Here is a 22321-nt window from a genome sequence, read left to right as displayed (position 1 = left end):
ATAAATGATCTTTGATGTTACTATTGTAATTGTTTTGAAGTGCCATGAATCATACCCAAATAAGATGGTGAACTTAATCAATAAATGTTGTGTGTGTTCTGACTGCTCCACCAACCCACCGTTCCCCCACTTCTCTACCTCTCTTCAGTCTTCCCTATTCTCTGAGACACAACAATATTGAAATTAGGCCAGTTAATATCCCTGCAGTGGTCTGTCAGTGTTCAAGTGAAAGGAAGAGTCATGTGTCTCTCACTTTAAATCAAAAGCTAAATATGATTAAGCTTAGTGAGGAAGGCATGTCAAAAGCTGGTAATCCCAAACTAGGCCTCTTGCATCAAACAGTTAACCAAGTTGCGAATGCAAAGGAAAAGTTCTTGAAGGAAATTAAAAGTGCTACTCCTGTGAGCACACAAATAATAAGAAAGCAAAACCACCTTACTGCTGATATGGAGAAAGTTTTAGTGGTCTGGATCGACATCAAGCCAGCCACAACATTCTCTTCAGCCAAAGCCTAATTGAGAGCAGGGCCATTTTCTCTCCAGTTCTGTGAAGAGTGAGAGAGGTAAGGAAGCTTCAGAAGAAAACTGGAAGCTAGCAGAGGTTGGTTCATGAAGTTTAGGGAAAGAAGCCATCTCCATAACATAAAAGTGCAAGGTGAAACAGGAGTGTTGATGTAGAACCTGCAGCAAATTATCCAGAAGATCTAGCTTTGATAAGTGATAAAAATGGCTGCACTAAACGGCAGATTTTCAATGTAGACAAAATAGTCTTCTATTGAAAGAAGATGCCATCTAGGACTTTTATAGCCAGAAAGAAGTCAATGCCTGGCTTTAAAGCTCCAAAGGACAGACTGACTCTCTTTTAAGGGGCTAATGGAGTTGGTGACATTAATTGGAAGCCAATGCTTATTTACCATTCCAAAAATCCTACGGTCCTTAAGAATTATGCTGAATCTTCTTTTTCTGTGCTATGAAAATGGAACAACAAAGACTGGATGACAGCACATCTGTTCATAGCATGATTTACTGAATCTTTTAAACCCTCTGTTGAGACCTGCTGCTCAGAAAAAAGATTTCTTTCAAAATATCACTGCTTATTGAGAATTCACCTAGTCACCCAAGAACTCCAGTGGAAACATATAGGAGATTAATGTTGTTTTCTTGCCTGCTAACACAACATCCATTCTTCAGATCAAGGAGTAATTTTGACTTTCAAGTCTTTTTGAGAAATATATCTCATAAGGCTAAAGCTGCCATAAATAGTGATTCCTCTGATGGATCTGGGCAAAGTAAATTGAAAACCTTCTGGAAAATATTTATCATTCTAGATGCCATTAAGAACATTTGTGATTCATGGGAGATCAAAATATAAACATTAATAATAGGAGTTTGGAAGCAGTTGATTCCAGCCCTCATAGATGATTTGAAGGGGTTCCTGACTTCAGTGGAGGAAGTAACTGCAGATGTGCTGGAAATAGCAAGAGAACTAGAATTAGAAGTGGAGCCTGAAGATGGGACTGAATTGCTGCAACCTCATGATAAAACTTGAACAGATGAATGAGCAAAAGAAAGTGGTTTCTTGAGATGGAATTGACTGCTGGCGAAGATGGTCTGAACATTGTTGAAATGACAACAGAGAATTTAGAATATTACATAAACTTAGTTGGTAAAGCAGTGGCAGGGTTTGAGAAGACTCCAATTTTGAAAGTTCTACTGTGGGTAAAGTGCTATAGCATGCTACAGAGAAATCTTTCATGAAAGGAAGAGGCAATTGATGCAACCAACTTCATTGTTGTCTTATTTTATGAAATTACCACAGTCACCCCAACCTTCAGCAACCACCACACTGATCAGTCAGCAGCCGTCATCATTTAGGTAAGACCCTTCACCGGCAAAAAGATGATGACTCACTGAAGGGTCAAATGATTGTCAGCATTTTTTTTTTTTTTAGCAATAAAGTTTTTTTTCTTTTTTTAAAAAATTTTTTTAATTAGATTTAGGGGGTATAAGTAATAAAATATTTTTTAATTAAGGCATGTACATTTTTTAAGACAGAATGCTATTGCACACTTAATAGACTACAATATAGTATAAACGTAACTTTTTTTTTTTTTTTTTTTTTGAGACAGAGTCTCACTCTTTTGCCTGGGCTAGAGTGAGTGCCGTGGCGTCAGCCTAGCTCACAGCAACCTCACACTCCTGGGCTCAAGCGATCCTTCTGCCTCAGCCTCCCGAGTAGCTGGGACTACAGGCATGCGCCACCATGCCCGGCTAATTTTTTCTATATATTTTTAGTTGTCCGATTAATTTCTTTCTATTTTTAGTAGAGACGGGGTCTCGCTCTTGCTCAGGCTGGTTTCGAACTCTTGAGCTCAAACAATGCGCCCGCCTCGGCCTCCCAGAGTGCTAGGATTACAGGCGTGAGCCACCGCGCCCGGCCTATAAACGTAACTTTTATATGCACTGAGAAACCAAAAATTTGAGTAACTTGCTTTATTGCAATATTCACTTTATTGTGCTTTTATTTGGTCTGGAACCAAACCTGCAGTATATCTGGGGTATGCCTGTACTTGAAATCTTGAGAGTAGCTGAGATTATTCTGGGAGAGTCTATAGAGTAAGAAGAGCAGTGAATCCCTTGTAAGTACCTTGAGAGGTATTTAGAGTAATAGTGTATTTTACAGATGGGGAAATTGAAGCCTGGCATCAGAGAGACCTTGGGATTTGCCTATATAGCTAAGGAGGGGAAACTGGAGCTTGAAACTAGGTCTCCTGATGCCACGTTAGTGTTCCTTTCATCATATTGGTCTCAAAATAAAACTACTAATTTAGAGAAAACTTGCATACTATTTGCTTATTTGCTTTGGAATGCCCCTGAGGAATAATCCAAATATTGATATGTCTTTTTGTTTGAGTTCTGTAGAAATAGATGTATCAGTTTTTTTATCCGCATGTTTATGTTGTTCTAGGGTGAGAGTTATTTTAAATACATTAGATCACAAAATTCTTTTATTCTATGTCCATGGTACATTTATGTAAAAATCTACCAATCTCTAATTTGTAGACCATTTTTGAATAATTGGCAGATCAAGTCTATTAATCTGTGCCCATTAAGAGAGAGCACAGGAACTTTTGGGTACAAAAACAGAGACTGAGTGTTGAGCCATTCCTACAATTACAAAACAAACTTGGCATATTAGTACCTGGTTTAATCATTTGTCTAACCATAGAGAATAGCAACATAGATTCTACCAAATTAGGGTAGCAGTGTTCTCTATGGAATAAGTTTTATTTACTACTTAATAACTTGTTAACTCATTCATTTTTATATCTTTGTTTTCATTAGAAACTGACTTACGCAAAGGAAACTGTAAGCAGGTGAGTATCTCTTTTTCCCTAAGTTCATGTTTGGCAACAAAGATGTGTCATACCTAATTCAAGACTCACCACAAATTTAATGATGCTTTTCTATTTTCTTGCTAGTTCCTGCAATGACCAGGCCTGTGGCTAAATCCCAAATATTTTTTCTCATCTTCAAGCCACCTCCCTTTCCAGACCACCCCCAAAGCCACTGTGCTTATTTACTGTCTGACTTTATCACAAGGCAGACTTTTTCCTCTCTTGGATAAGAAAACAGATTTATAGTTTATATGGAATGATCTACTATTGTTGAGGTTTAAAGGCTAAAGATAAAATTGTTTTGAAATGGTGCACCATAGTGGAGGATAGTTTATTAAAATGGGTGGGTAGTGTGGATCAATTTCTTGACTATTAATGATTATGGTCTCGAAACATAGGAATAGCACAACCTTGATGAATCCATCAGTGCTATGATTGTTGGCTCTTTTGACCTTTAGGCTTAGGGTTAAGGCCATTTCTGGCTCCTGGGCAGTAGGAGTACATAGTAGATCACAGAAAGTGAGTGATTTTGAGTCCACAGGGGCTAAAGGTTCATAATTCTACCTATCCTTGGAATATCTAGATTATGCCAGTGTGGGGTGGTTGTTCGGGAAAGTACCACTAGGGTATGTAATCCAGATCAGAGTCCAGAATTTTGCCTCAAGTTAGAGGGAACGACAGATTGAAAAACCAAGTAGGTGAGTCAGTGTCCAGAGATCCAGCTTGGACTGCAGGGTCAAGGCAAAAGCCTAGTTGGAGTATACATGTAGGTAGTAGTGGGGTGTATCCAGGTTTTAAATTGAATCCAAGTGAAGAGGAGGGAAATGGGACTTCTTCTGGTCTTATTCATGCAGCCAATACTATTGTATCTATGCTGGGGCTTGGGATGAAGCATCTACTTAGATGTGGGGCTATGTGGTCTCTTGGTTGTGATCTCCTCAACTGCAGAGAGCCAGAGCTCACAGGTTCCTTGTGATTGCCATCGCAACAGACAGTGGACTAAATATTCTGCTGAATCCTGCCAGTCTCAATAATTTTCATGGTTGTATGAACAGTATGGTAAAGGCCTCTGTTGATCATGAAATAGGGGCAGACATTTGAATAGGGGCTTGAAATGATGAGGAGCTTGAAGCAACTTGACTATTCCTGGAATCCCCATTCTAGTTATTTCAGGATTCTCTGAAATGCTTGTCCCCATTTCATATGATTGGTGGAGGAGATGGAGCAGAGGGTCCATTGTGCTACATATCAAGAGTCTGTTGTGATAAAAGAGTTCTGGGCTGGGGGTTCTACTTCAGAGACCTGTGTTGATGAAGGATAGCATTTGGCTGATGTTTGTTTGTTATCTGAATTTGCTGGACTGGTTGGTGGTTGACTTTGTTCTCAGCTTAATTTTTTTTTTCTCCTCCCTCCCCAAACTCTTAATTTTTTTTTTTTTAAATAAACAGAGGGCCTTACTCATTCAGGAATTTTTAGGCCAGTAGTTTGCAACCTTGGCTGTACTGCATCCCACCCCTAGAGATTGATTTAAAAGGTTTGTAGCATGGCCTGGGCATGGGGATTTTTATGAGATCTCCAGGTGATTCTAGTGTGCAATTGTGAGAACCACTGTTTTAGGCTATTGAAAGGTTACTAATGAGTGAATAGCCTTAACAAGAAAAAGAAAACACAAGTGCAAAGTATGATTTATCTTCTGGAACCGGCGTTTCTAGAATGAGTCCAGAAACTCTACCAAAAAGACTGTCACAGACTAGCATGTTTATTCTGAACAGGAAGAAATCATCAATGTATAACTATTAAAATGGGGTGTTGTACTTCCACTGCCCAATATTCTTTTTTTTTTTTTATTTCAGGGTATTATGAGGGTACAAACATTTTGGTTACATTTCATGTCTTTGCCTCACCTAAGTGAGGGTTAGAGGCAGCAATTAGACAAGAGAGGGGTATTAAGGGCGTCCAAATGGGGGCAGATGAGATCAAACTCTCGCTCTTTGTCGATGATATGATATTATATCTTGAAACCCCCAAGGATTCATCCGAGAGACTCCTGGAATTGATAAATGAATTCAGTAAAGTCTCAGGATACAAAATAAATACACACATATCAGAGGCATTCATATACGCCAATACCAGTCAAGCCGAAATTCAAATCAAAAATGCAATACCTTTTACAATAGCCTCAAAGAAAATTAAATATCTAGGAATATATTTAACGAAAGATGCGAGAGCCATATACAGGGAGAACTACAAAACACTAAGAAAAGAAATTGTAGAAGATGTAAACAGATGGAAAAATCTACCTTGCTCATGGATTGGTAGAATCAATATCGTTAAAATGTCCATACTACCTAAAGTGATCTACAGAATTAATGCAATCCCTATCAAAGTACCATCATCATTCTTTTTTTTTTTTTTTTTTAATTTCAGCAAATTATGGGTGTACATACGTTTAGGTTACGTGTGTTGCCCTTGGTTCCCCCCCCACCGAAGTCCGTGTTTCAAATATGTCCATCCTTCGGGTAGTGCGCATTGCACTCCTTGTGTATACAAATACCCCTCCCCTCCTCCCTCTTCCCCCCTCCCCCCCCACCACCCTCCCCCTTCCCCAGCATCCAATAGATGTTGTTCTGATATGTGCATTTATGTGTTGATTAGTTAATACCATCATCATTCTTTACAGATCTAGAAAAAATAATTCTACACTTTGTATGGAACCAGAAAAGACCTCATATAGCCAAAGCAATCTTAAGTAAAAAGAACAAACTGGGAGGTATCAGTCTACCAGACTTCAAGCTGTACTACAGGCTATAATAACCAATATTTTTAAGAGGGAGTAGGAGAGTGTTCAAGGTGTCAGTTATTCATATTTTCTATGCCCATGCAAAAGATTATTTTAAGAAAATATTTACTAATAGTCTGACTGGAAATATATTGCTTGCAAAGCACATTTCAATAAACACTGTATCCCAATATACATTTTTACTTTTATTTACTTTTTTCTTAAAGACAATTGCTCCTTAGCAATATTCTCTATCTGTAAATCTAATGATAGAACTGGAAGGAACTTCAGAGGACATCTCATCCGACTTTCACAGTCTACTGAGTCAGGAGTGACTTGTCCAAGCTTTTCTTAAGTTTGGTGTGCCCAAACCTGAATTAATCATTTCCTCACAAATCAGCTTCTTTCAAGGTTCCTTTCTTCAGCGAATGAAAGGCATCATCATCTGTCTACTTGCTTAGATTCCTCTTTCTTCCCTTCTCCTTCTCTATTTTTGTTTCCTAATTATCTCTTGCTTCCATCCATTTCTCTCTGACCCCACTGTCCCTACCCTAATTCATATGATTAACACTTTTTTCCTGGTACAAAGGCTGGCGCATAGGTCTTTCTACCTCCTTTGGAGCCATTCTTTACATCCTGGCCAGAGATCTTTCAAAAGAATAAATCCAATCCTGTCCCTCCCCTCTGTAAGACAATTTACTATTAATAACTCCTCATTGCTCTTAAGATCAAGATTAACATGGCCCACAAGGCTCTTCACGGTTAAGCCTGTGTTTAAGACTAACTTCATCTGTCTCACTTTTCTTCTCAGACTCTGTGGTTCAGCTACACTTTTTTTTAAGACCATTCTTGTGCTTTTATGTTTCTGTCTTTGTTGCCTGGCTCACTTACATTGCTTTTTTGATCTCAGCTTAGCTATCATTTCCTCTAGGAAGTGTTCCATGATCCATGATCTCCTTCCTTCCTCAAAATCTGCCCTATATCTTGTTCACCTTTGTATTTCCAGGGCCTTAAATACTTCCTGGCTTATATTAATAATAAGTGTTCAGTAAATACCAATAGTCTCCAACTTATGATGGCTCAAATTAACGATTTTTCAACTTTACAATAGCTCGAAAGTGATATGCATTCAGTAGAAACCATACTTCAAGTACCCATACAACCATTCTGTTTTTCACTTTCAATACAGTATTCAGTATTCAGTACAGTATTCAAGGACTGATATGCACTTACATGTTAAAACATCATAAAGATGTCAAAGAGAAGAGAGATAAGACTTTTTCTTTACCATCTTGTCGTGGAATTGGGCTGATAGACTCCATGGTAGACCACTGTGAGGAATAGGTCTTGATTTATTTTTCTGAATTGAATATCAAAGACATTCCATTTCACTCTAAATCTAGGCCTTATAGCTAAAAATACTAACATATCAGCAGTTAGAGTATTATGAAAAGCGTCTTACTCACAAGAACGGATAATGGGGTTTGCCCTTTTAAATGGCTCAGAATACCTTAATTCAATAATTACCAAATTAGAGACTTTTTACTTATAGATCACACATTGTTGTAAGTACTTTATTATTTGTATTAATTTAATCCTCTAAACAATGTAATAAGTCTGGCAGTATTATTATCCTTCCTTTAAAGAGAAGGAAATTAAGGGACTTGTCTAAAGTCACAAAACTATTAAGTGGTAGAGCCAGTATTCCAACCCCTATGCTATAATGCATCTCTATTCAAATTATCCGAATTTTCTAGATCATTTAGAAATTAAAAAATTGATTTTCTTTGTCACATGTATATGTGTATGCGAATAAAAAAGGACAAACATGAAGAATAAAAATGTTTCCATTTAAATGGTTTTTATAATTAAAATATATAATGAACTTACATCTAGATCTTTGCACCAACTTCAAAATCTTGTCTACTGAAGTTAAAAGGAATTAACTTTAAATGAAAAAACATTTAGAAAGTAGCTACATTATATTAGACAAATTTCTCCATGATGTTTCTTAATCAATCAATCAATCAGGCAGATGGCTCATGCCTGTAATCCTAGCACTCTGGGAGGCCGAGGCAGGAGGATTGCTTGAGCTCAGGGGTTCGAGACCAGCCTGAGCAAGAGTGAGACCCCGTCTCTATTAAAAATAGAAAAAAAATTAGCCAGGCAACTAAAAATAGAAAAAAATTAGCTGGGCGTGGTGGCTTGTGCCTGTAGTCTCAGCAACTCGGGAGGCTGAGGCAGGAGAATCACTTGAGCCCAGGAGTTTGAGGTTGCTGTGAGCTAGGCTGATGCTAGAGCACTCTAGCCTGGGCAACAAAGTGAAACTCTCTCTCAAAAAACAAATAAAAATAAAAATGGTAGCACAGCTTATATATTCCATGTGGTTAAGAAATACATAAATACCATAATAAATATGTCACTTAACCTTGAAGAATCCCTGAAGTTTGCTTGTGAAAGTAGGCATTGGCAAGGTTGTAACTTTCGAGTTATTTTAAAATGGTGGAAGGAGGGTTTTCTGAAGTAGGACGGAGAATTGTAACACCATATGAAGCTGGGTGTGGTTCCTAACCCATGGGTGAACCGAGATCACTGGAAGATATTTGAAGTATTGTGCCTGTGAATGCTTTGTATATTCCTATGTGACTTCTCTTCATCTGGGTGCAGTTTTCTTCATTCACCTAGTATTTCTCCTAGTGAAATTGTGCATAAGTAATGGAGAAATTTACATTATGTTCAATTGGTTTCTAATATATTAATCATGTTGAAACAAATTCACAAATAAATATCATAGCAGAATTGGCTGTATCATGTATCTTTATTCATAAGATACTGCCTATACTAGGTATAATAATAGGGGACTCAAGATATTCACTATTCTTAGAAAATAAGACATACGTAAAAATAACAATACTTATGAACTAAAATATAAGTGAATTTTGAGAATTTAAGTTTGTATCCTTCCCATGAAACTAGGGCAGATCAGATTGGAGTTGGGTGGAGACTGCCAACTGTGCTAGTTGCTGAAAGGTGGTGATCTGGGGCTAGGTCACACAGGAAGTGATACCAAGGGAGTGGCCTAAGAATTTATGAAGCCCATCTTTCTTCAATTGAATATTATAGTCATCCATTAAAACTGTTAATTTGCCTACCACTTTTCTATATTCAAATTTATTTTCATGATTTTTTCGAAATTATTTTTATATTCTCCATGTTAAGAGATTCTTGTATTAGTTTTCTACTGCTGCTGCAACAAATTAACCAAAACCTCGGCAGCTTAAAACAACATAGACTTCTTAACTTCTAGTTCTGCAGTTCGGAAGTCTCTGACGGGTCTCAAGGTGTTGACAGGGCTGCGTTCCTTTCTGGAAGCTGTAGAGGAGAATCTGTTTTCTTGCTTTTTCCAGCTTCTAGAGACCACCCACATTTCTTGGCTCAGGACGCTCTTCCATCTTCAAAGCCAGCAAGTCAAGTCTGGTCAAGTCTCTCTCACATCACATCACTCTGACTTTTTTCTGCCTCCCTCTTCCAAATTTAAGGGATCTTGTGATTACATTGGGCCTGCTGGATAACCCAGGATACTCTGCCTATTTTAAGGTCAGCGGATTAGCAACCTTAATTCTACCTGCAACGTTAATTCCCCTTTGCCATGTAACCTAATATATTCACAGGTTCTGGGGATTAAGATAATGGACATCTCTGGAAGGCTGCTATTCTGCCTACCACAATTCTTCTCTGCAATTTAAATTGCAGAACTCTATGTGAACTCTAACTCATTTTCTGATGTATGACTTATATCAAATATTCTGCTATATCCCATTTTAAGCTTCCTCCACTATCATTTGCCAAACCTCTTAAGAAAACATTTTTCACGTGTACTCAGGACCTTGCAGTCCATCTTTCCCCTTAGAAACCTCTGCCTGTCATTTCTCTCTCCTGAGTCTTCCATGTCTCCCTTCACTAACTGCTTCCCATTAGTATTTAAACATGCTCAAGTTTCTCCCATATTACCTCTTTTAAAAAAGTCTCTCCTTCAGCACTTTTTTTTTTTTTTTTGAGATGGAATCTCTCTCTGTCACCTGGGATAGAGTGCTGTGGCATCAGCCTAGCTCACAGCAACCTCAAACTCCTGGGCTCAAGTGATGATTCTCCTGCCTCAGCCTCCCGAGTAGCTGGGATTACAGGTGCACACCTCCATGACCGGCTAATTTTCTATTTTTATTAGAGACGGGGTCTTGCTCTTGCTGAGGCTGGTCTCGAACTCCTGACCTCAAGTGATCCTCCCGCCTCAGCCTCCTAGAGTGCTAGGATCACAGGCGTGAGCCACCGCACCCGGCCACTCCTTCAGTACTTGTCTTTGCTATAGCTAGACATTTTGAAAGAATCTCCACTTCACCCCAGTCACTGCTTAACCCTCTGCCATCTGGTTTTACTGTTATATCCCCAATAACCAGTACAAGGCCTGGCTTAGGATATGTGCTGGCTAAATATTTGTTAAATGAATAACCAAATTTCTGCCAATCACCTAATTGTCAGGTTTCTGGTGATATTCTCAGTATAAGGATTGCTCTTTGGGATTTTTGTGTGTGCGTACCTCAGTTAACTTACATTTGTAGTTGAGGATGCCCATCATGGATCACAAATATAATTTCTTTAAGCAAATATTTCATTCTGTTTGGGATGACATGTGTTAGTGCTCCATTAACCCCTGTTTTCTTTTATATTTGTTTAGCATTTCATATTTTCATAATGCTTCTGCATATATTTTATTTAGTTTTCATCAACACCTTTGTGAAATAGGAGGATGTGTTTCTGTTTTAGAGGTTAAGTATTTGAGTCTCTCAGAGCACCTGAGGTCTTTTCACAAAGTAAATGATACAGCTTGGACTAACACCCAGGATTCTTGGACTCTTTGCCTTGAGTACTTTTGCTGTCCCATGCTGATTATAGTGAAACATTCAAGAGCAAAGCAAAGTACAGAAAGTCATCAAAGTAAGTGGTAATCTGCATATGAACTTATGCTTGGCTTGTCTCACAGTGTCTTTAAACTTGTGTTCCATGTGGCTAGGATCATCTTTTGACACACTCCCACCTGAGTTCCACTGACATGATTAAGTAGTAGCGGCAAAGAATGAATAATGTGCTGGATGACCTCAGGAAATGAGACAGTAGGGGGTTGTTTGCTGCTGGTATTAAGCTAAAGGTCTTAGTTGAACAACTTCAAATTTGTGGTTTGGCCTAGAAATGAAGTGGTATTTCTGTCTCTAAACTCAATACACTTACGTGTTCTAGTGCTGTTGCGAGTGACATTTTAAGGGATCCCTGCAAGAGGCATACTTAATGAGAACATGTAAAAAGATTCTTGTTAAGTGTTCTTTACTGTCTTCTGAAAGGAGAGTGGGAGGGTAAGGGATTAAGAGTTGGAGTGTTAGACAAGTGATTTGAATTACTGAGAGTTTCCTGCTTACCATGATTAAAATAATGTTATTTTGAATTCAGTAAGGTGAAACCTAGTTCCACTGAAATAATCAAACTTCTCCATTCTGAATGCTTGCTTCATTAGAGAATTAGTGTATTTTTTTTTTCTTTTTTTTTGAGATAGTGTCTCACTTTGTTGCCCTGAGTAGAGTGCCATGGCGTCAGCCTAGCTCACAGCAACCTAGAACTCCTGGGCTCAAGTGATCCTCCTGCCTCAGCCTTCCAGGTAGCTGGGACTATAGGTGTGCACCATGATGCCTGGCTAATTTTTCTGTTTGTAGTAGAGATGGGGGTCTTGCTCTTGTTCAGGCTGGTCTCAAACTCCTGGAACTCCTGAGCTCAAGCGATCCTCCTGCTTTGGCCTCCCAGAGTGCTGGGATTACAGGCATGAGCCACTGCGCCCGGCCTAGAGAATTAGTTTAAATTTGATTTTTATGTGAGGGAAAATTTGGCCCACCCCAGGTGAGGTTTAATTTCTCTGCTATCTCATCCCAACATCCTGTTCTAGTTGCTGTGATTGTGCTTTCATCCCTTTGCCTTATTATATTCCTCATACCTGGTTGGTATCCATAGGTCTCCATTTCTGACCAAGTTCCCCTTTCTCTTTTTGAGACCTTGCACACTTTGACTTTTGGGGTTTTTAGTTTCTATATGCCACTATCATGAAAGCCAAGTGAAACTCTTCTGAAGAGTATGGGTCACATAAGAGCCATGTTGTGAGGCAGTGAATTGAGGAGGGTAAGACGGAGGTTTCTGGGACTCAATGGGCCTATTTTATACCACAGCTCCTCCGCTGGCTAGCTGTGTGATCCTGAGCAAATTCTTAACCTCTGCTAGCATTAGTTTCCTCATCTGTCTAAATGGGGATAATAGGATCTCCTTCTTAAGGTGGTTGCCAGAATTAAGTGATTTAACCAAGATAAAGCACTTAGCACAGTGCTTGACGCATTATGAGGGCCCATTAAATGCAGTTGTAATTATTCTTGCTATTATTATTGAAAGGGAACTAGATAGTTAGGAATTTTTATGTGAGCCTGGGAAAATTGCTTTATCCATTTGGACCTCATTTTTTCGTCTATGAAATGAAGGTACTGAGAAGCCTATGGACAACTGATAGACCCTGTTCAGGCCTGATTATGTTGGTATCTGTTCCAAATGCATCTGAATCCCATTTTTTTTAGCTCCACCTCCTGTAATCCAGGAAGCCTCTTGATACTTTCTTATCACTTGGGCCTTCCTCTGCTCATCAAAATGACTTGTCCATATTTTATCTTCCTTTAGGTTCTTCTAGATGACAGTTCACTTAGTAAGCAATTCCATGCAAATGTGATCTAAATAACCAATAGTGTAGGTTTGATTTAATAGTTTAATATGTTTTTTTAGATAGTATTTTTAAAAACCAGCAGTATAATTATGGTGAGTTTTTTTTTGTTTGTTTGTTTTTTTCTCTTCTGAGATAGGATCTTGCTCTCTTTTTCCTGGGCTAGAATGCAGTGGCATCATCATAGCTCACTGCAACTTCAAACTCCTGAGCTCGAGCGATCTTCCTGCCTCAGCCTCCCAAGTAGCTGGGACCACACGTGGCTAATTTTTCTATTTTTTTGTAGAGACGCTCTTGCTCAGGCTGGTCTCCAACTCCTGGCCTCAAGCCATCTTCCCGCTTCAGCCTTCCAAAGTGTTAGGATTACAGGCATGAGACACTGAGCCCACCAAGATTTTTTTATACCCATTGTTTCTCAAATTTCCTACCAAAGTCTTGGGGTTTAGAGAACATGCCCCTAGTTGACCCTTTCACTCCAGCTCCAGTTGTAAAATGCCTTTGAATTATCATATTTTAACTTAATATCCATTTAAATTTTATATTCTACTCTATAATATAGCCATGTTTGCTATAATATTAAAATATTTAAATTACATATCAGTTGTCTTTTAACTCCTCACCTGCTTAGGCTTCCAGTGAAATTGATGCCTTAAGATGTGTCATGTTTACCTGGTGGTTTTGAGTACTTCCTATGACCTAATTTCGAGCAGCAGGGTAATGTAAAGGAGTGGTTCTGGAGATGGGACTTACTGGTACCTGGGCAAATCTGCGTGGGAGACATTTTTAACTGTGATCAAATCACCACAGGAAGCTGACTTGTGTAATGTTGAAGAGAGTTTTCAGTTTCAGCTATGATTTGAAAACTGACACAATCACCACTGATCCACACCTTTGGAAAAGGTTAATGGAACAACCCATTCCCTTTAGGACATGTATACAAACATTAAAGTTCTAAAACATCCCCAAATTACTATAGTTTAACTTTTATACCTTTGGGATATATGAGAATCTATAGCAAGTTATTTCTCTAAGCTAGAGTTTCTTTACTTTCTTTACATAAAAAGATTCATCTCAAATGAGATGAGATTCATGGTTATTTGTTCCCTCTGGCAGCCAGTATTTTCCCGTCTGCTACTTGTTGCATTTGTAATCATTTATTTGGTGTCTGCATTTTCTGTAAGACTGTAACCTTCATAGACCATGGGTGTTTTGCTCACAGCTATATGCCAAGTGCATTCTATACTGCTTGGCACATAATATTCATTTAGTCATTCATTCTAAAAATATCTTTTTAATGCCTACTAAAAGGCAGGCACTGTTTTAGGCACTGGAGATACAGCAGGAATATGGCAGGCAAAGTCCCTAATCTCCTGAATTTAGATTCTTAATGCAGTCCTGTTCAGTAGAACTTACTGTGATGATGGAAATATTCTTTACTGTAGTCCAATATGGTAACCATTAGCCACATGTGACTATTGAGCACTTGAAATGTGGCTGATGTGAATGAGGAACTGAATTTTTAACTTTGCTTAATTTTAATTAGTATAAATTGCTGCATATGTCCAGTTGCTACCATATTGGACAATACTGTTCTAGAGAATTAAGGGATTGGGGACGGAGATAAGTAGATAAATAAAATAATTTCACATAGTGATAAGAACTGAGAAGAAATAAAACAGGATGATGAAATAGTAACTAGGGAAGTAGTTTAGGTAGGGTACTTCTAGTTGAGTAGGCATCAATAAATGTAAAATAAATGAATTATGAAGACTATTTTTTTTAAACTTTGCTAAATGGTACTTTGGTTTGGGAAGCCTTATTTGGAGATCTAGTTATTTTCTTTTCAGAAAACAAACCCCAAATCCCAAAAGAAACCCTCACGTTTCTATCATTTTATTAACAGCGAACTTTTTTTTCCTAGCCCTGAATTATCATCTCCAGTCCCTGTTGGTGATACCTCAACACTGGGAGGTATGATTTTGTACCTTTATTCACTTTTCTTTTAAAAATTATTTATGGTTTAAAGGAATCGTGCAAGCAAGTACATTTTTTCAGCTCACATTTAAAAAATATCTGGTTTCTCTCTCTTTATATGTTAAGAGTATCAAGAAAAAGTAGTTATTTTCACTTATTTTATGGGATTATGTTGGGGGTACTTAAAAATCTTTGTTAAGTATAGTATGAATCAGAACATCATTTAAAACAAATGTATGACCTAATGAATTATTTTAAGGCAAACACTCTGTAACCACTACCTGTGTCAAAAAATAGAACCTTTCTAGCCTCACCATTTGTCATTTGTCCTGTAGAGTTTCTCAAAGTAAGGATTTTTCTGATTGCATTTTGTGATACTGTTTAACATGTCCCTTGAACCCTATATTTCTTATATAATACATTAGTAGTAGCTTTCTTTATTTTTAATTAAAAAAAACCACAAACATCTCTGTATAGGCTCATTCTATTGCACTGTGCTTTCTTGTGCTTCGCAGATACTGCATTTTTACAAATTGAAAGTTTGTGGCAACCCTGCATTGAGCAAGTCTATCAGTGCCATTTTTCCAGAAGCACGTGCTCATTTGGTGTCCCTACGTCCCTATTGATTTTTTGTCAATAAAGTATTTTTAATTAAGTTATGTACATTGTTTTGTAGACATAATGCTATCACACACTTCATAGACTGTTGTGTAGTGTAAACATATCTTTTATATGCACTGGGAAGCTAAAAAAAAATTGTGCAGTATTTCCAAGGTATTCCTGTATTAGCAATTGCAAATGTAAACAAAAATAGAATAGCAAGATGAGGTCCATTTTCAACAATTGTCATATTGTGGTCAATCTCCAGCTGTCACTTGCTTCCTCTCTGGTAGAGATACTTCTTTCAGTATCTGTCCCCTTTACTAGATAACTCCTTAAGCATAGGAACTTTGTCTTTCTATCCCTAGCATTTTGCACAGAGCCTGGCATATAGTAGGTGCTCAATAAATGCTTATTGATAAGTTATAATTATTTCTTATTCTGGGAAGATTCTGTGCAAATTTGTCTTGAGGTTAGAATGTACCAAATTTACAAAAAAGCAAACAACTTACAGAAATGATTTTTGAAGTCAGTTCCTTATTTCCTGATACGAATTCTGACCTAGTCGGGGATTGAATTCATACATCTATTTTTGTTTTTCTACTTAGGTGCTGCTCTCAGTGTTTCGTATCCAGTGGCGGCCTCCTTTGAAGGTGCCTCGGAGAGCAGCTTGGAAAGGCCAGAGGAGAGTGTGAGTGATACTCTATTTTGTGAATTGTTAATTAGTTTTTAACATGGAGAATAGGAGTTAAGAGAGAATTTATATTCCACTGCTGGACTACACAGGACTTCATGTAGTACCCTCTTGTAAAAATGTGTGGATTCTAAAACCAGTACATTAAAAAGAATCTAAAACTGGACATGGTGGCACCTGCCTATAGTCCCAGCTATGGGAGGCTGAGGCGGGAGGATCACTTGAGCCTAGGAATTTGAGGCTGTAGTGAGCTGTGATTGTGCCATTACATACAGCTGGGGTGACAGAGCAAGACCCCCTCTCTAAAAAAAAAAAATAAAATAAAAGAATCTGAGATTCCTTGGAGAGCTGAGTAAATCTGCTCTTATTTGTGAGTTCTTGGTGAGGGAGGGCTTCAAATCATGAATGAAATGAAACAGGGCTTGGGGTACTATCATGTGGTAAGTCCACTGCCTCTTGTGGGCTCCGCGACATGATTTACTAACGTGGCTTTTGCCAATATTCTTCTATCCCTCAACAGACCAGTTGTTAGCCTTCTCTTCTTCATAGGGAAAGGATATAGATTTTATGTACTTTAGAAGGAAAAAAGTACCATTCTTTTTAATGCACCATTATTAATGGGAATCTGTGCACCAAATAACATTAGATCCTACAGCTAAGTCTCTATCACAAAAATGTTACAGGTTAACAAAATATTACACACTGCCCAGGAAGATAGAAACATTTTGTTAGATATTTTGTTAAATTCTGTAATTAAAAATTGGCAGTTCATAAATCCTGGTTTATTTAATGTAGAGCACACTCTAACTGAACATATTTCTTGGAAAGATGCAATTTAGTTACCTTGCTCCTTCCCTTTCCAACTTGGACATTTTAACTTATATGATATAAGTTCATGTCGACCCACTCTGCCTCATCTCCGTCCCTGTCACTGAACAAGGTGGTGGTAACTTGGGATCTGTGGAGTAGATACCTGAATCAATACTTTTACCCAGAGTACAACCGTGTCCCAAGTAGATGGTGCTACAAAATATTGGGATTTGATAAATATTTGTGAATGAATGAATAGAAAGTGATTCTGTAGTTCTGAACTTGAGGCAGAATAGCTGATTTAGCTATGATTTATATAGCATGAGATAGAATTCACTGTAATAGAAATGAAAGATTTGTGTGCAATCAGTATCCAAAACAGACTACTAGTGGGGAAACAAAACAGTATAGGGATACCTAAGAAGAATTAGATTGCCTGTACCCCTAGTTCAAAATGAAGCTCAAGGTATAGTTTCATAGTTCAGTTATTTTCCTAATGCATTTTTGCATCTACTCTTCTAGAAATTATATGCTATATTTCTGTTTTGTTGGTAGTTACCCTATAAATTGCAATGTATATTTAACTTAATAAAATTTAAGTTTTTCAACATCTTTATTTTTATCCTGAGCAATGTAGGAACATTAGAAAATTGTAATTCAGATGATCATCCTGCTGACTTATATGCTATTATATTTTTAATTATTTTTGATCTTTTTCTCTCTTTCCCTCTCTTTTTAATTCTACAAATTAGACTGTATTATATTTGATTTATATAGTTAAAAGTTTGTTTCACATTTACCCAGATGTTTACTATTTTATTTTCTTAAAGTTATTTTTTGCATTTTAGACATTTATTCTGGAGTAATTTTCCTCTGAAAAATGTTAATATATAATTCTGATACTACTTTAGCAAGAGTATCTCACTGGTTCAATCTCAGTTTTTGATCACTTGAAAATGTCTTCATTATCTCCCTATTCTAGAAAGATATTTTTTTTTTTTTCCCGGGACAGGGTCTCACTCTGTTGCCCGGGCTAGAGTGAGTGCCGTGGCTTCAGCCTAGCTCACAGCAACCTCAGACTCCTGGGCTCAAGCGATCCTACTGCCTCAGCCTCCCGAGTAGCTGGAACTACAGGCATGTGCCACTATGCCCACCTAATTTTTTCTATATATATATTTTTAGTTGTCCAGATAATTTCTTTCTATTTTTGGTAGACACGGGGTCTCGCTCTTGCTCAGGCTGATCTCGAACTCCTGACCTTGAGCGATCCACCCGCCTCGGCCTCCCAGAGTGCTAGGATTACAGGCGTGAGCCACCGCGCCTGGCCCGATATTTTATATCTATATCCAATTCTGGATTGAGAACTTTTTTTGTCAAGCTTTTATTTTATTATCTTCCTTTGTTGCTATTATCTTCCTTTGTTGTTGACTTCTATTGTTGTTACTGAGAACTGAACTATCAGCTCAGTCGTCACTCCCTTGTGGGTAATCTGGTTGTTTTCTTTGGCTGCTTTTAAGATATGTGTCTTCAAATATATGTATATACATACACACACATTTATATTTGGGATTCTGCAGTTTCACAAAAGCGGGTACAGGTGTATATTTATGTTTATGTATTTTGCTTTGGATTTGTTGTATTTCCTTAATGTGAGGCTTTATGTCTAACATAAATTCTGAGAAATTCTCAGCTGTTATCTCTCATGATTGAATTATATGTCTGACCTCATTTTATCCCTCATGTCTCTTAATGACTTTCGCTTTTTTGTCTTTGTGTGTTGCATTCAGTTCTGTCTTCTATTCTTCTTTCAATTTGGTCTAAGGTGTTATTCAAACTGTCTATTGAGGTTTTAGAATCCTTGCTTTATGTGGGAGTCTTTGATCTGACTTTTCAACATGTATAGGCATTCTGCTTTGTATTCTACCCCTTTATGATATTTAAAACTTAAGCCTAGGTCACAAAGGATCAGCAGATACTCTATGGAAGCTGCCACCTTCAACACTGAATCACCTCTCTGGATTTCTGTAATTTATCTTTTATTGATACCTTAGGGTTTTTTTGTTTGTTTGCTTGTTTGATTTTTTTTTTTCTTCTTTGAGATGGAGTCTCTGTCACCTGGGCTAGAGTGCCGTGGCATCAGCCTAGCTCATAGCAATCTCAAAGACCTGCCTCAGCCTCTAGTAGCTGGGATTACAAGTGCACGCCACCATGCCCCGGTAATTTTTCTATTTTTAGTAGAGATGGAGTCTTGCTCTTGCTGAGGGTGGTCTCAAACTCCTGACCTCAAGCGATCTTCCTGCTTCGGCCTCCCAGAGTGGTAGGATTACAAGCGTGAGCCACCACGCCTGACCTGTTTGTTTGATTTGACTTTTTCTTTTTTTTTTAACTTTCTTGCAAAGCAGCTATGCAGTATGCAGTGAAATCATTAAAAAATACTTATTCAACATTTTAGGTGTTCTGTGTCAGTAAGATTAGTCAAGATATTTCTTTTATAATAAACTGAAAATGGAAGTCCCTGTCCAAATTTAGTGAGATGAAGTTTAATATGGAAAAATGCAAAGTCTTGTGCAAAATTCCATAAGATTAAGAGTTTTTGTTGGTATTAGTCTCATTACAAATCAGTAGTATGATGCAGTTATGGAAAAAACAAAACTAGTAAAAACTAGTGTAATTTTAGATCGCTTTAATAGAAACTTAGAGTCTATTGTAAGGGAGGTGGTAATCCTACCATGTGTTAATTGATTAGACATCACTTGTGGATGCCACATTGTAAGACAGACATTCGGAGCCTCAGAAGTATCTGGAAGAGAGGAACTAGTGAAAGGTCGGGGAAGAAATGATAGCTCCTTGTACATATTTGAAGGATTCTCTGGGACTACAGTTTTTATATGTGCTCCAGGTTACAGAGCTTGGATCAATGGCAGAACTTATAGGGAGCTAGATTGGGGTTTAATAGGAAGAACTTTCCAACTATGAGAGCTTTTTGGAAGTGTAATAGTCTGTTTTGCCTTTGAAAGTCACGCTTCTTTCTCAGCAGAGCCATTTAAACTGGTGACAAGCAGCCATTTGTCAGGGATCTTATAGAGAGAATTCAAACATCAGAAGGGATGGTGGGATCTTTAAGGTTCTTTCCCATTCTGAAGTTTTGAAGGTCTCAGATTATGTATGATCCATCAGGGATGAAAAATGATACAATGGAAAAAAGCACCTGTGTTCTATTCCTGACTCTGCTATTGGCTCACTGTGAGTCCTTGAGCTACTCATTCATCCTGTCCAATCCCTGGTTTTCTTATGTATCAAAATGGAAGAACTTGGATTAGATGAGCTCCAGTGTGTTTTGCATGCATCAGTTATTACTGTAGTGTCCTAGTAGTGACATTCTACTTTCCTCATTTCTTCTACCTTTATTAACTGGAATTCTCGTGTAAGAAACCATTGTTACTTCTTTCTTATTTATTTATATCAGTATGGACTCATGGATATTTATTTTATTCTTTGGGTTATAATCCAATATTTATTTTGTTCTTAAATTATTTTAGCTTTGACTAGAAGACCTGGATTTTAATGTTACAGAGTAGAAAAAGTTTGTTGAATATAGTTTCAGATTCCACATAGCAGACTAACATTTAAGAAATTACTACTTGTTAAATTTGGTGTAGTATCAGAAAAGAATATTCACAATTATCTGAAAATGCTATTAATATATTCCTCCTTTCCCCAGTAGATATCCATGTGGATGTTTTTTTTTTTCATATACTTCGACTAACACAGCATATTGTAACTAACTGAATTCAGAAGCAGATATGAGAATCCAGCTGTATTCTATTAATCTAGACCAGGAGTGGGGAACATTTTCATGTTGGAAGGCCACATTAATTTAGCTGTAATCAAATAAGGCTGAATTCAAGAAACTTCAATTAGGCATACTTAAAAATGTATACTATTTTGTAAAAATCTAATTACTATGTACTTAATAATTTCAAAAAATGAAAACTATTTGTTAATTTTAAGGTTAATTAACCTTTTAATGCCTCTGTTGTATCTGCTTTTTGTTGGAAAGCATTTGAATATTTGGTTGCAGCATGGAGGTCCACAGTTTCAGTTGATCCTCTAGATGAGTATCATTCATTTGTGACCTTAAGAGTATCTTGATTCGGGTTAGGTAGGAGAACGTAGATTCACAGTAATAAGTGGTTGAAAAGCAAGAAAGCATTTTTCAGGCATGTCACCAAAGGCATGGGTATTTTTCCGTATTTCAGTTGGATCTTTCTTAGCATCAAACAATGACTTTAAAATGTCATCTGCTGAGAGCTCAATCAATCCATCTGTAGTTCTTTAGGTGCCTTGGTGATATGAACTAGGTGAGGCTGAAATGCTAATTTGAGAATGATGTCATGATTCTCAAAGTCAGTGAACATTTCATTGTATTCTCCAATTAATGGGTCTATAACATCTGTGTATTCTTCAAACGATTTGCATATATCATCCTGCTCATCAATGACCTTTGCTAACGGGGGAAAATGTACATCTGAAATTTCCTTTTGAAGAAGTGTTTTGAAAAAAGATAGCTTTTTTCAAAATGCTTGGATTTTTTGCCACATATATATAGACTTAGTTTTACCTTGCGAAGAAATATTCAAGTCATTTTGATTTGACATGAGATCACACAGAAATGCTGCATTCCTATAGAAATCTTCTTTCAGTAATTCACATTGCTCATTCTGTTATTCATAAAATTTAACTATCTGTTCTTGCGAGATAAAATTTTGGCTAACACCTGTCCCTGCAATAGCCAACACGCATTAGAATGATATAGCAAATCCACACTGAATACCTCATCGTTCAACTTTAGCATGTTATGAAACTGACAAAGCCATGTTGCATTTGCAGGCATATAGTTAAAAATACTTATAACTGGTTGCAAAGTGTCACTTGGAATAGTAGCTTTAGCACAGAGATTTTGCTGATGTAAGACACAGTGAAAAGAAATGAGGACATCTGGGTCTGTTAATACTTTTTTTTTTAAATCTTTGTAATAAACCCTTTATGTTTTCCTGTCATGGAAGGTGCAGGTTGGTAGTGTATGCACCGTCTGTGCATACACTCACTAAATTTACCAAATTCAGTCCAGCTTCATGACATTTATCTTGAAATTTGTTGGAGATATCTATTCCCCATGTTCTGTTCACAAGGGTGTCCAAAGCGAATAACTGTAGCAAAGAAAATCTTCTGTTATGACCCCAATAAAGTATAAAAACCTGCACCGAG

At 37.4% G+C, this 22321-nt stretch overlaps 1 protein-coding gene across 1 annotated transcript in view; it reads left to right on the top strand.

Annotated features, from left to right (window-relative positions):
* Positions 1-22321, top strand: part of IMPG2 (interphotoreceptor matrix proteoglycan 2) — a 94543-nt gene that overhangs the window by 30044 nt on the left and 42178 nt on the right. The window contains exons 4-6 of the mRNA XM_012652824.1: positions 3345-3376; positions 14897-14946; positions 16158-16240. Of these exons, the coding sequence (XP_012508278.1) occupies positions 3345-3376; positions 14897-14946; positions 16158-16240 (165 nt within the window). The remainder of the gene's footprint in view (positions 1-3344; positions 3377-14896; positions 14947-16157; positions 16241-22321) is intronic.

Source organism: Propithecus coquereli, unplaced genomic scaffold (assembly GCF_000956105.1).
Source record: "Propithecus coquereli isolate 6110/MARCELLA unplaced genomic scaffold, Pcoq_1.0 Scaffold40, whole genome shotgun sequence".
In the NCBI taxonomy this organism is placed as follows: Eukaryota; Metazoa; Chordata; class Mammalia; order Primates; family Indriidae; genus Propithecus; species Propithecus coquereli.
The sequence above is the reverse complement of the archived record's forward strand: the minus strand, read 5'-3'. Positions and strand labels throughout refer to the sequence as shown.